General features: G+C 50.6%; 1 protein-coding gene across 3 annotated transcripts in view; it reads left to right on the top strand.

Moving 5' to 3' along the window:
• Kremen1 (kringle containing transmembrane protein 1) overlaps positions 1–11,818 on the top strand; it is a 74,340-nt gene extending 62,522 nt beyond the window's left edge. Inside the window, exons 6-9 of one of the 3 annotated variants that reach the window (XM_076837291.2) lie at positions 2,429–2,761; positions 3,570–3,779; positions 5,125–5,209; positions 7,823–11,818. In XM_076837291.2, the coding sequence (XP_076693406.1) occupies positions 2,429–2,761; positions 3,570–3,779; positions 5,125–5,209; positions 7,823–7,991 (797 nt within the window). In that variant the 3' untranslated portion in view covers positions 7,992–11,818. The remainder of the gene's footprint in view (positions 1–2,428; positions 2,762–3,569; positions 3,780–5,124; positions 5,210–7,822) is intronic. The other 2 variants (XM_076837300.2, XM_076837310.2) reach the window with 2 other exon arrangements.
• Positions 11,819–12,057: the final 239 nt, after the last annotated feature.

The following is a 12,057-nucleotide window of genomic DNA, read 5'->3' on the forward strand; positions in this document are numbered from 1 at the left end:
AAGGGCAGTAGCCTTTTCACCTGGGCTGTTCTGCCTCGTGTGCCAATTAAGCCAAACTGCCAGTAGTGGTGCCAGGCTTGGGTTTTGTTGTTCTTGTCATTATCCTTAATGTACACGAAGCTTCAGAGTCCTCTGGTGCCAGCTGCTGCTATTACCTGTGCTTAGTGTGGAGCCTGAGGTGCCAGTGGGTTTTCTCAGTGTGCTTTTCCCATCGTCAGCACTGAGCAGTCCCCTCTGTGTCACAGAGGGGCTCTTTCTCCACTTTCTTTTCCTTTCTCATTCGTGACTCTGGTGCTTGTAACTTGGTGCTGTGCTCTTGGGGGAGGTCAGAGGAGCTTCCTAGTCTCCCTGCCCCATCCTCAGGACATGATACTGGGCTGCAGGAGGGAGGCCTTTTCAGTGTTCCTGCACACCTGTTGTCTCCCTGGACGCCAATCACTGTCTTGGTTTGTGGTGGACCTTGGGAAGTTTCCCACTTGTCCCCAGGAGTAGCAGACCTCTGCTTTGCTGGATCCTGGGCCCAAGAGGCTCAAGGCAACCAGAGGCTAATGCCTTTGCTTCTGCTTTCCCTAGAGCAATGGATTCTTTGACTGGTTATTTGGCAAGAGGAAGGAGGGGTTTTGCATCTACCCTTCTCCAATGAGCCAGGAGCAGGAGGGCTTGCTGCACTCCCCAGCATCAGAAGGCCTTTGCTTCCTTTGAGAGGAGGGTAAAGGATGCAAGTACTGTTTCATGCTTGTCTCTCAGTGGCAGCCTGTCACCTCCTGCACACCTTTGCCATCAAGGGGCACGCTGACTTGCTGCCTGATCCCAGTCACTCCTCACAGCATTTGATGGAGGCCTGTGCAGAAGAGCTTGCAACGGAATATGTCTGGGGCTCACGGCTGCCCTCAACTAAAAGGGAAACCCATACTCAATCTTTAAGAATTTGTTAAAATTTGGGCCTGGGGATTTAGCTCAGTGTTGGAGCACTTGAGTAGCACATGTGAGGCACTGGGTTCAAGCCTCAGCACCACATTAAAAAACAAACAAAATAAGATATTGTGTCCATCTGTGACTAATATATACACACTTTAAAAAAAAAAAAAAAAAAAGAATTTGTTAAGGGCTGGGGTTGTGGCTCAATGGTAGAGCACTTGCCTGGCATGTGTGAGGCACTGGGTTTGATTCTCAGCACCACATATAAATAAATAAATAAAGGTCCATTGACAACTTAAATATATGTATTCATATAAAATTTTTTAAAAAAGAATTTGTTAAGGGATGGGTTGTAGCTCAGTGGTAGAGTGCTTGCCTAGCATGCGTGAGGCACTAAGTTCGATCCTCGGCACCACATAACAATAAATTAACTAAAGGTATTGTGTCCATCTACAACTAAAAAAAAAATGTCTTAAAATAAAAGAATTTGTTAAAATTCTGGTTGCTTTCTTCTTACTTGCTTCTGTGGAGGTCACCTCTTGCTCCCATATTCTGTCACAGATGAAACCATTTGTGTGGCCGGACTCTCCTTGAAAGAGCTTCTTGCTTTTTCGAGTTATAGGATGAGAAACCAATATATTCTTTTCTTTTTTTTCCATGCTACAGATTGGACCCAGGGCCTCACAAGCTAGGAGATATATCCCTAGCCCTGGCAGCATATTCTTGTTTCTCTTTGTGCCCCACAGGGACACAGAACTTTCCTAAAGCCTGCTTTCTAACTCCCCAGCCCCCTACTGCCCCCCAAGGCCTTCATTTCCAAGGTCTTGTTTATACTTCACCATGTAAGATAGGAAGTGGTTGTGTCTCCTTCCTAGAGCCTGCCAATCAAAAACAGGCGCCCAGGGAAATCAGATGCGCCCAGTCAGAGCAATGAGAATCTAGGCTTCCCCCAGGAGAAAGTCATTTCCTGTGCCAGTTTCCTGCTTGAGAAATGAGTGTGGACCCCTCCTGTGCTGCCCCTCTGGGGTATTGGGGACACCAAGCAGCTGTGGACCCCTTCCTTTTCCAGGACTTCACTTCAAGTGCCTCTCCTGCCAAGAGATCCCCGTGTTTCCGCATGTCCTCGAGCCATCCTGGGGTGCAGGAGCAGGTGCTTTCCCCAGCCTGGACCTGAGAGAAGGGAGGAGCCTGGAAGGGAAGGGTGGGATCACGTGGCCCTGCCAGTCCTGCACCCAGACTCTCTGACTCCAGCACAGCCCAACTGCTGTGCTGTGTGCTGGTGCTCAGGTCTCCTGGGCCAAAACAAAAAGTCTCCTCTGTCATTTGTTCAGGGTTTAAGTGATTCATTTTGTGATTTGATCCTGAAACCTGAGAAGGTCTGGCTTTAGAGATAAAACAGTCCCCAAATGGATCACATTGCTTAGGAAGAGTTCTGTTTGTGCCAGCTTTGGAGAGCGAGTCCTGTAGCCAAGACCCAGACCCAGGCCTGCTGTCTCCTTGTCTTCTGCAGCTCTGGTTGGCGCCTGCGGTGGGAACTATTCAGCCATGACATCCGTGGTCTATTCCCCGGATTTTCCCGACACTTACGCCACAGGACGAGTCTGCTACTGGACCATTCGGGTTCCGGGAGCCTCCCACATCCACTTCAACTTCACCTTATTTGACATCAGGGATTCTGCAGACATGGTAGAGCTGCTGGATGGCTACACCCACCACGTCCTGGTCCGTTTCAATGGAAGGAACCGCCCACCTTCATCCTTTAATGTCTCTCTGGATTTTGTCATTTTATATTTCTTCTCCGATCGCATCAATCAGGCCCAGGGATTTGCTGTCTTATACCAAGGTGAGACTCCCTCAGCCTGTGTGCCTCAGGCTTGTTTGTCCCATGAGGGTGACTTTCTACCCGAGTGGTTCTCGTCAGGTGGACAAGAGCTACTGACTCCACCCCAGATTATCCCAGCTCTACAAACCCCTCCCCCCTCCCCACCTCCCATTGCACAACTTGATAATGTTTCAGTTTTGCATTTTAGTAGCTTTAATGACAGTTTTCGTGGAAGGGCTAAAAGAATAACAAAAAGAAAGAGCTGTGATTGGTAGAATTGAGAAACTTGCAAGAGGTCACTCGGTCCATCCTCCTGCCTCTAAACTTCCCAGCCAGTCCCAAAGACTGGTTGATCAGCTTTCTTCAAGCCCTTTAAAGTGGAGATGCCCCCTGTGGCCCTCTGGTGTGAATATATGTACTCTCGATGTGACTCTTTACTAGCACCTGGGAAACATGGAAGGTGTGAACCCTCATTGAGGTAGTGTGTGCGGCAGATGGCTGGGAAGAGGCCTCTGTCCCTGTGGGACAGTCATGAGGAATAGGTGGGATTGGGGTCTAGAGATAGGAAGAAAGAGGGTCTTCCAGGCAAAGGGAGACCTGGCTGCCAAGCACAGGGTTGGGAAACGAGAAATAATCTAGATTCTTCCCTCTGCCTCTTGCAGGCCCACAGCCAGAGCCTCACAGTTTTGCTTTGGGACCAGCAGGACCAGTGGAAGGAACCCTACCCAGAGCAAAAGGCCTTCTTTTTATAACTAGGGCTTCCTCCTTCACCTTCTGCTTCCTGTTGTATCCATCAGCTTTCCCCCCATAAGCCCTTTTGATCTTCCAGCTGTCAAGGAAGAACTGCCACAAGAGAGACCCACTGTCACCCAGACGCTGGCCCAGGTGATCACCGAGCAGGCCAACCTCAGCGTCAGTGCTGCACGCTCCTCCAAAGTCCTCTACGTCATCACCACCAGCCCCAGCCACCCACCGCAGACCGTCCCAGGTAGCAGTTCCTGGGCACCATCAGTAGGGGCTGGCAGCCACAGAGTTGAAGGTAGTGCTCTTGGCAGTTACAGAAACAAAAGAGCTCTTGGGTGTTTCTCATTCAGAAGCAGGTTGGGGTATAGCCTTTGTGACCTCTGCTTTGTCCTGGCCTTGGAGATAAATGTTCTCATTAGCAGTTCCTTTGTCCCTAGGAAAATTCGCTCACTTCCAAAGATACAGTCTGCAAGCCTTTTGTACATTATGATTCCTTAGCTAATTGTGTCTTTTTTAAAAATATTTATTTATTTTTTTAGTTATCGGCAGACACAACATCTTTGTTGGTATGTGGTGCTGAGGATCGAACCCGGGCCTCACGCATGCCAGACGAGCGCGCTACTGCTTGAGCCACATCCCCAGCCTGCTAATTGTGTCTTAATAAATCATAATCATATATAATCATAGATTAATCTTTGTAGACCCCAGGTTGTAATTCCAATGGCATTTGCAAGAGCTTCATTCATTCATGCATTCCAAAGATCTACAGGGTCTGGGGATGTAGCTCAGCAGAAGAGCACATCCCTGGGTGTGGGATCCTGGGTTTGATCCCTAGTACCAAAATAAAGGGATAAAGACACATGTGGGGCTTGGCGTGTAGCTCGTTGGTACAGCATGTGCTTAGCATGAACAAGGTCCTAGGTTCAATCCCTAATATCAGAAAAAAGCCAAACGATAAATGAGTGCTTCTGGGGGGGCCAGGCCCTATCCTAGGAACCAGACTGTCCACTGAACCAAATAAATCCCTGCCGTCCTGTGGCCTCTGGGTGGGAAGAAAAAGACAAGAAGCAAAATTTAAAACCAGATCATGTTAAGAGCTGTGTCATGTAGGAGAGGGATGGGGTGGTCTTTAGTGCTTCAGCTAACTTAGCTGGGTGCGTACGTGCCTGGTCCCATTTTCTGCCACAGAACTAGCACCTATATGAGCGGCTAGAGCTGGAGAGGACTGTTGGTGCTGGCAGCCTGACAGGACCCACCATGGAAGGTCAGGGAGGAGGCCTCTGCTATGCTCGTTCCTTGTCATTTGGTGGTGGATTTCATAGATCACACACCTCTTTGCCTGAACGAGAAAACTGAGGCTCAGAGACTTGATGTAACTCGGTGACACAGTTTCTCCTGTGGTAGAGACAGAATGTACCCACCCTCTGACTCTGAGTCCAGTGTGCTTTGTATCATACCAAACAGGGCAAGGTACTGAGAAAGCTGGGGTCCATGCTCAGCCCAGCTTACAGCTGCCTGCTGCTGCACCCCCCCGCCTGCCATGGGGGCTCCTTTTGAATCTGGCACCCCCAAGCTGCAGACCTCCTTTGGACCTTGAAGCACAAACATGTTCAGTGGACCCTTGTCTTTTGCACTTGTAGGATGGACAGTGTACGGCCTGGCGACCCTCCTCATCCTCACGGTCACAGCCATTGTTGCAAAGATACTTCTGCATGTCACGTTCAAGTGAGTACAAGAGAGTGCTGCCCGTTCCAGGAAGGGGAAGCCTCATAATGCCTTTTCTCCTGGGCTTCGTTTGTCTGGGTGCAGTTGTCACTTCAGAACACGATTCCAAAGCCCTGAGTCCTAGACATTCCTCCTCCTCCTCAGAGTGAAAAGTACAACTGGACAAATCTCACTAAGTAAGGTTTGAAGGACGGAGGGATCGAGTTTGCTCCTGTGTCCACGGGATACAGTTTCAGTGGCATAAACAGCAACAATTTCCATTTTTTGGCATGTGCTGGTTCCTTATAGTGATATTTATGCAAGACTAAAGATTCCTAGGAAATACCACACATACTTCCTGATGTCTCCTGGACATTGGGAGACAATCTTAGGAAGAGAATTCTAATGTTTTATTAACTATTTCTTTTTTGGGACTGGAGATCCTTGGAGGTCCTTGGAGGATAGGCCCTGAGACTGAGATCCCCAGCTGTAGCAGTGCTGGCCGTGATTACTTTAAAACAATTATTTGAGGGCTGGGGATGTGGCTCAAGGCGGTAGCGCGCTGGCCTGGCATGCGCAGGGTGCTGGGTTCAATCTTTAGCACCATATAAAAATAAAAAAAAAATAAAGATGTTGTGTCCACTGAAAACTAAAAAAATAAATATTAAAAATTCTCTCTCTCTCTTTTTTAAAAAAAAATTATTTGAGAAGCTTAGAAATATTATCCTTCAATTCTGACCAACTGAGGCAGAAAGTTTTTCTTCCTTTATTTTGATGCTCAGGTTTAACAGTTCCACCTTCCAGGAAAGGGGCAATTGTGGGTGCCATTGATGTTTGTGACTTACAGAGACGAGTTCTAATTTGTTCTCGGCCTTCACTACCTTCTTTCAGTTCCTAGTCCAGCTCTTGCCATTACAAGGTCTTCCTGAACATTGATGTCCAGTGAAAGCCCCCTTTTGGGGGACCTTCTCACTTGCCCTCTGCCACAGACTTTTTTTTTTAATATTTGTTTTTTAGTTATAGGTGGACACAATATCTTTATTTGATTTTTATGTGGTGCTGAGGATTGAACCCAGTGCCTCACGTGTGCTAGGTAAGTGCTCTACCTCTGAGCTACAATCCCAGCCCTTTTTTTTTTTTTTTTAATGCTATCAATTTTTTTTCCAGAATACTGAGCATGATAGGAGTAAGGCAGAGTCCCTATTCTATTTTATTTTTTTTAAGAGAGAGAGAGAGAATTTTAATATTTATTTTTTTTTTAGTTTTTGGCGGACACAACATCTTTGTTTGTATGTGGTGCTGAGGATTGAACCCGGGCCGCACGCATGCCAGGCGAGCGCCCTACCGCTTGAGCCACATCCCCAGCCCCCAGCCCTTTTTTTTTAAAGAATGATTTTTTTAGTTGTCAATGGGCCTTTATTTTATTTATTTATATGTGGTGCTGAGATTCGAACCCAGGGCCTCACACATGCCAGACAAGCATTCTTCTGCTGAGCTACAACCACAGCCCGTGCCACAGACTTTTTATACATTGAACACAGCCTCCTCTGTTGTCTTGTAAAGGCCACCTTTGGTCACTCTGGGATGACCTTACTTAGACATCTTCACCAGAGACTTGACATTTTTCAGTAGAAATAATGACCTTATTGTTTACTAAGCTCACTCTCATCTCTTTTACACACACACACACACACACACACACACTCATAGAGTTGTCCTTCAAAATCCTTGGATGCTCAAATCCCTTATATAAAACACAAGGTATTTGAATATAACATGCACATTGCCCTATGTACTGTATGTGTATAATGTCTAATGTAATATAAATGCTATGTAAATAGTTGTTAACTGCATTGTTTAGGAAATAAACAATGGGAAAATAAGGAAAAGCATCTGTACATCTTCAGAACAGTTTCTTTTTCCAACTATTTTCATGAATCCAGAGTTGCAGAACCTGTGGGTTTGGAGGGCCAACTGTATGTATACATATGTTTTAAAGGTCAAAATTCACATATTCTGGGGAAGCCCCTCAGGCCTATTTCTGTCTTTGTGTCCCCTGCAGCAGCAAGAGAGTAGGATACTTCCTATAGGGTTAGGTGTCTCACAGCGAGGCTGAGGCCCTAAAGTATGTACCTAAGTCCCCTCTGGTGTTAGAGACCTTCTGAGCTGCCCTGCCCAGTGACCTTGGGGACTGACTTCTGGAGTGTGCTGGGGCTGAAGCTGGAGGTGAGGGAGGATACTGCTTCAGGCAGAGGAGTTTTGCTCTTGCCCTGTTGTAGATAGGTGAGCTTCCAGTCAATAGCATTTGGGACAGAGTGCTTCAATTTAAAAAGAATAATCTGAAAATCCATGCTCTCCCAGGCCACCCTTTTCCAGATTCGAAGAACTCTGCCAGTCAGAAAGTCTCTTATTGTGCTCAGAAGGACTCTGCCCTTCTGCACTTCCCTGATGTCCACCGGCTGCATTTCACCCACACAGTAGTCCTTCAGATATTTAAAGCTGGCCCTTAAGTCCTTCCTGGACCCTCAACCCACTGTGCATCCCGTTTCTTAGGACAGGTGTCTCATGAGATGGCAAGATTGTTTGGGGGCTCTCTTCTGATCTACTTGAACATTGTGGTTTTTTGTTTGACAGATCCCACCGTGTTCCTGCTTCAGGGGACCTCAGGGATTGCCATCAACCAGGGACTTCAGGGGAAATCTGGAGCATTTTTTATAAACCTTCTACTTCAATTTCCATCTTTAAGAAGAAGCTCAAGGGTCAGAGTCAACAAGATGACCGCAATCCCCTTGTGAGTGACTAAAACTGCACTTCTCAGAACTCGAGGTCCCTCTTGGGGCTCAAGGTTGTCGGGGTCGACCTCCCCTGTGGTTCTCTGACCGACTCTTCCCTGCCTCCCCTCCACCTCAGCCTTTTGGGGTACCCTTCAACACATTGAGAAGGGGCACTAAGCTGCAGGGTGAGCCTAGCCCACTTGCTCCTGCTTCACCAGCTGCACTTAGGAGACAGACTCAAGGGCTCAGGGCCAGACCCTCCCTGCGCGTCTCTCTGGTCTAGCAACTGGGGGTGTCAGGACCAGGCGGAGATGACATAGATGGCCACGCTGACACTAGGCTCAGGTTCATTCTAGATGACTGTTGGGTGATGGGTAGGTTTAGCATATGTTGAGTTTTTCTTGCTTCTTTATTTTGTCCACACACAGATCAGTTTCCCCTGGTCTTCACAGTTTGACACAGGACCAGACTGGGAGAATTCTCAGGTTCTTTTGAGGGCTGGCCTGGTCACGTACAAGCGTGGACTCCTAGGCATTAGCACCTGCCAAAATGTAAAGGGAGTCAGTGCTCCATACTGGCGCTGGAGCTTTGCTCTCTGGGTGCTAGGCTAGCGTGGCCTGGGAAGGCCTGAGAGAGGGTCTAGGACCCCCATTCATGTCTTCCACACACAGGCTTCTCTCTATAGAGGTTTTTTCCAATAGTTCACTGACCTATAAAACGTCCACTCATTCTCACACCTCAGATTCTGCTGGGAGCGTCCTGGGCCCTCAGTACTTATGGATTGGATTTGTCTGCCTGGCTCCCCAGCCGCCCTGGGTCCTGTGGAACCCACTCCAGGCCATTTTCTCTGCTCTCAGCCAACTCTCAGTTCAGAACAGGGAGTATAAAGACTGGCCCAGCCTCTGGGCAGCGTTGAGTGAGACCTGGGCTGACAGTGCCTGCTGCAGTGTCTCTCATTGTGAAAGAAGGTTAGATAGATATATACCCTGAGGGCTGTGTGCTCTGCCCCTTCTTATGGGGACTGAGAGGCCTCAGGAGTGACTCTCTGGGGCAGAAGAAGGTTCTCATCCCTGGCGACAGGCCACCTTGACCCTCACACAGGGAGGCAACTGCGGAGACTGGTGAGGGGAAGGGAAAGTTTGGGACTGGAGGTCCTTGGAGGATAGGCCCCGAGACTGAGATCTCCAGCTGAGGCAGCAATGGCCGTGAGAGAAGGCATCTTCAGAGGTCCCCGCTATCCGGAAGCTGGCTTTGCCCACAGCAGCTGGAAGAGTAGCCTGTGCCCTGAAGGGCCTTTTCAAGAGTGTGTCTGTCCTGTGGGCACTTGGTCTGAGGGCTTGCTGTGCTTCTGGCTTCCTGGGTGCCCTCCTGGGCACTGTGCCTACCTCCCCCACAACCCCAGGCCACTGCCTGCTCTGACTGTCCAGGGATTCCCGCAGCCCATTGAACCCAGCTGCTCCTGGGAGGATGGAAGGTTGAATGGGGCCAGCTGAGAAGTGTCTGCAGGGAGAGAGGACATTCGGCAGTGCCAGGCTGGGGGGTGCTTAGAACCAGCAGGTGGGGCGGTAAGAGGGAGGTGGGCAGTGTGTCCACAGGCAGGCAGGGTGCTACCCCAGCAGCCGAGATGCAGTGTGCTGAGAGCCCGGCGTCGCTCGTGGCCGTCTCCGCTATCTGGAGGTAGGGCGACCATGCCAGAGCAGCTGTCCTCAGGCCCCTGGGCCTAGAGACAGGCCTTCACACAGAGTATCACTGGAAATAGACTGCCCGGCCTCTCTGCTCCATGCTATTCATGGCTTTTGTGGAATCTCCTGTCAAACACAAGCTCCAGGTGTGGCGCTCACCCGGGGCCCCATGCTGTGAACAGACCCACGCACAGCATGACGGGAATGTGGAGCCCAGGAAGGGCTCTCCTGGCCAGAGGCACTTCTAACTGCCCCAGCTAATGCTGGTCACTGGGCTTGGCCTCCTGGAAGCCACCCCCCATCTGCCTCCTCACCCTCCACATCTCAGGATGCCAGGCCCTAGCCAGCACGTTATCTGAGCTGTGGCCCCAGCAGCCCCTCTCTAGAGACCCCAGGAAGGGCAGCAGTGCCCCGGGCACCTCCTCCTGGTGGCCTGAAACAGCTCGTACCTCCAGATCCCCTTCCTCTCCAGGGAGCAGCCCTAGAAACCCAGCCGCACCTCACCATAGCTTGGGGGCAGGGCTGTGAGCCGTCCCAGGCCAAAGCTCCATAAACATCCGACTGTGGCCTTAGAACCTGTCCGCAGCATTCCCCAGAAGGCCCCTAGAGCCACGCAAACACCCAGGAAGTAAATGACCCCAGAGGAGGTGAGGTGGGCGCCCAGGAGCACGCACTGTGGGAGGAAGTGAAATGCCTTGAGAAAGCCTGGAGCTGAGAGGAGAGTTAGGAAGTGACTGGGAAAGGGCGACCCTGAGGCACATCCAAGGACAGAGCGGAAGGCTCTGAAAGAGGCAGGGTTGTGCCCTGAAAGCACAGGAGGGGACAGAACGTCGGCCTGTGAGCCTTCCTCAGCCCTGGGCACTGCTGGCACCCAGGGCTGCCTTCTCAACATGTGCACCCACAGAGGGCCCTCGCTAGCCAAGTCTTCCACCTCCTGGGTGACTGCACCTCAGCCCTCTGGGGACCAGCTGCCTGGTGTCCAGCAGTGTCTCACGGTGTCCTTTGCCCTGGGAGAAGGCAGCAGGAGGCACAGGGTGCACTCTGTTCTTCCCCATCTGTTCAGTCACTTGCAAACCAGAGAATAAACAGGAGTGAACCCCCTGCCTGTGTCCATGTCGGCAAGGATGGGTGAGGCCTCTTGGGCACGAGTAAGGTGACCGGGCGTGCTGACTTCTTCAGTGTGGATTCTGGCTCCCGACTCCGGTCAGCCCCAAGTCCACAGAGATCAAAGCACTTGCAAGTACAGCTGTCCTGGCCCTCCCTCAGGTTGAACCCCGTGGCGTGCCTGGGCCCCGAGCCAGCCTCACACCCATTGTCGGCCCAGGCAGGAGTCTGCCTGACCCCACTCAGGATCCAGATTCAGCCTCTGGGCAGACACCAGGGCACGCAGCAGTGCCTGACCGCCCCAGGCACCGTGCACTTAGTCTTCACCAAGCACTTAGCAGAGATGGCCTCCAAGACCTGACCTTCCTGTCAGCTGAGGCCAGGCCGGGTCTCCCCAGTGGCCACCCCGCCTCCATATCCGGGCACCTGGCTCTCCTTGGGTCCCGGTCTCCTGGGGGGAGTTGGCCCTCTGCTTTGTTACTGCCTGGGTTCCGCCTTTCCATTGTTTCCTCTGTGTCTTTGTTTACCCTCCTCACTGTCTACCTCCTGGCCAGGTCTCAGCTTAGCTGCCCTGGTTTGGGGTATTTTCCAAACCTCCAGCACAGAGGCTCCCCTCAGACTGGACAGCTGGGGAGACAGGGCTTCCCCTCTGCCCGCAGGCCCCTGGCGCCACCGCCCGGGCTCCTGTCTCCGCAGCTGGAGCCGAGCACTGGCTGGACAGAGAGGACAGGCAGAGGCGGCTCCTGCTTCACAGGGGAGGTCCCTAGGCGCACCTGGAGGCCCTCCTGCCTGCGCAGGGACCCCCAGGGTTCTCACTGCACCAAGACCCTCCACATCCAAACTCACCCCCCAGCAGGGACTTTGACTTTGGATGACAAGGCTTTATTTGTAAATATTCTCTTAATATGCAACTTTGAGAACAAATAGAAACATCATGTATTTTAAAATATAAAATGAAGTGTGACGCACTGTATACAATTTAATATATATTTTTAGGATTTTGTTATTTAAGAAAATGGAATGTAATGGTACTTAACTTTTACAAAAGAGAGAAAAAAATGTTATTTTTACTGTCTGAAGAAAATAAATATTCTCATGGTTGTAGAAACAGTGGTGGGCCCTGGGCTGTCATTTCTCTGGGTGCTCCTCCAGATGACCCACAGGAAGGTGTGACTGTGGGATTCTCAACCCTTCTCGCCCCGTGGGCTGGCTCTCTCCTGGTGCCATCTTGATTTCCTCTGGTCTTGTCACAGCTTTGACTACTGTTGATCTTCAGCCAGGAGGGTCTGAAAGGCAGGACTTCCAGATG

This window comes from Callospermophilus lateralis, chromosome 1 (genome assembly GCF_048772815.1).
Source record: "Callospermophilus lateralis isolate mCalLat2 chromosome 1, mCalLat2.hap1, whole genome shotgun sequence".
Lineage (NCBI taxonomy): Eukaryota > Metazoa > Chordata > Mammalia > Rodentia > Sciuridae > Callospermophilus > Callospermophilus lateralis.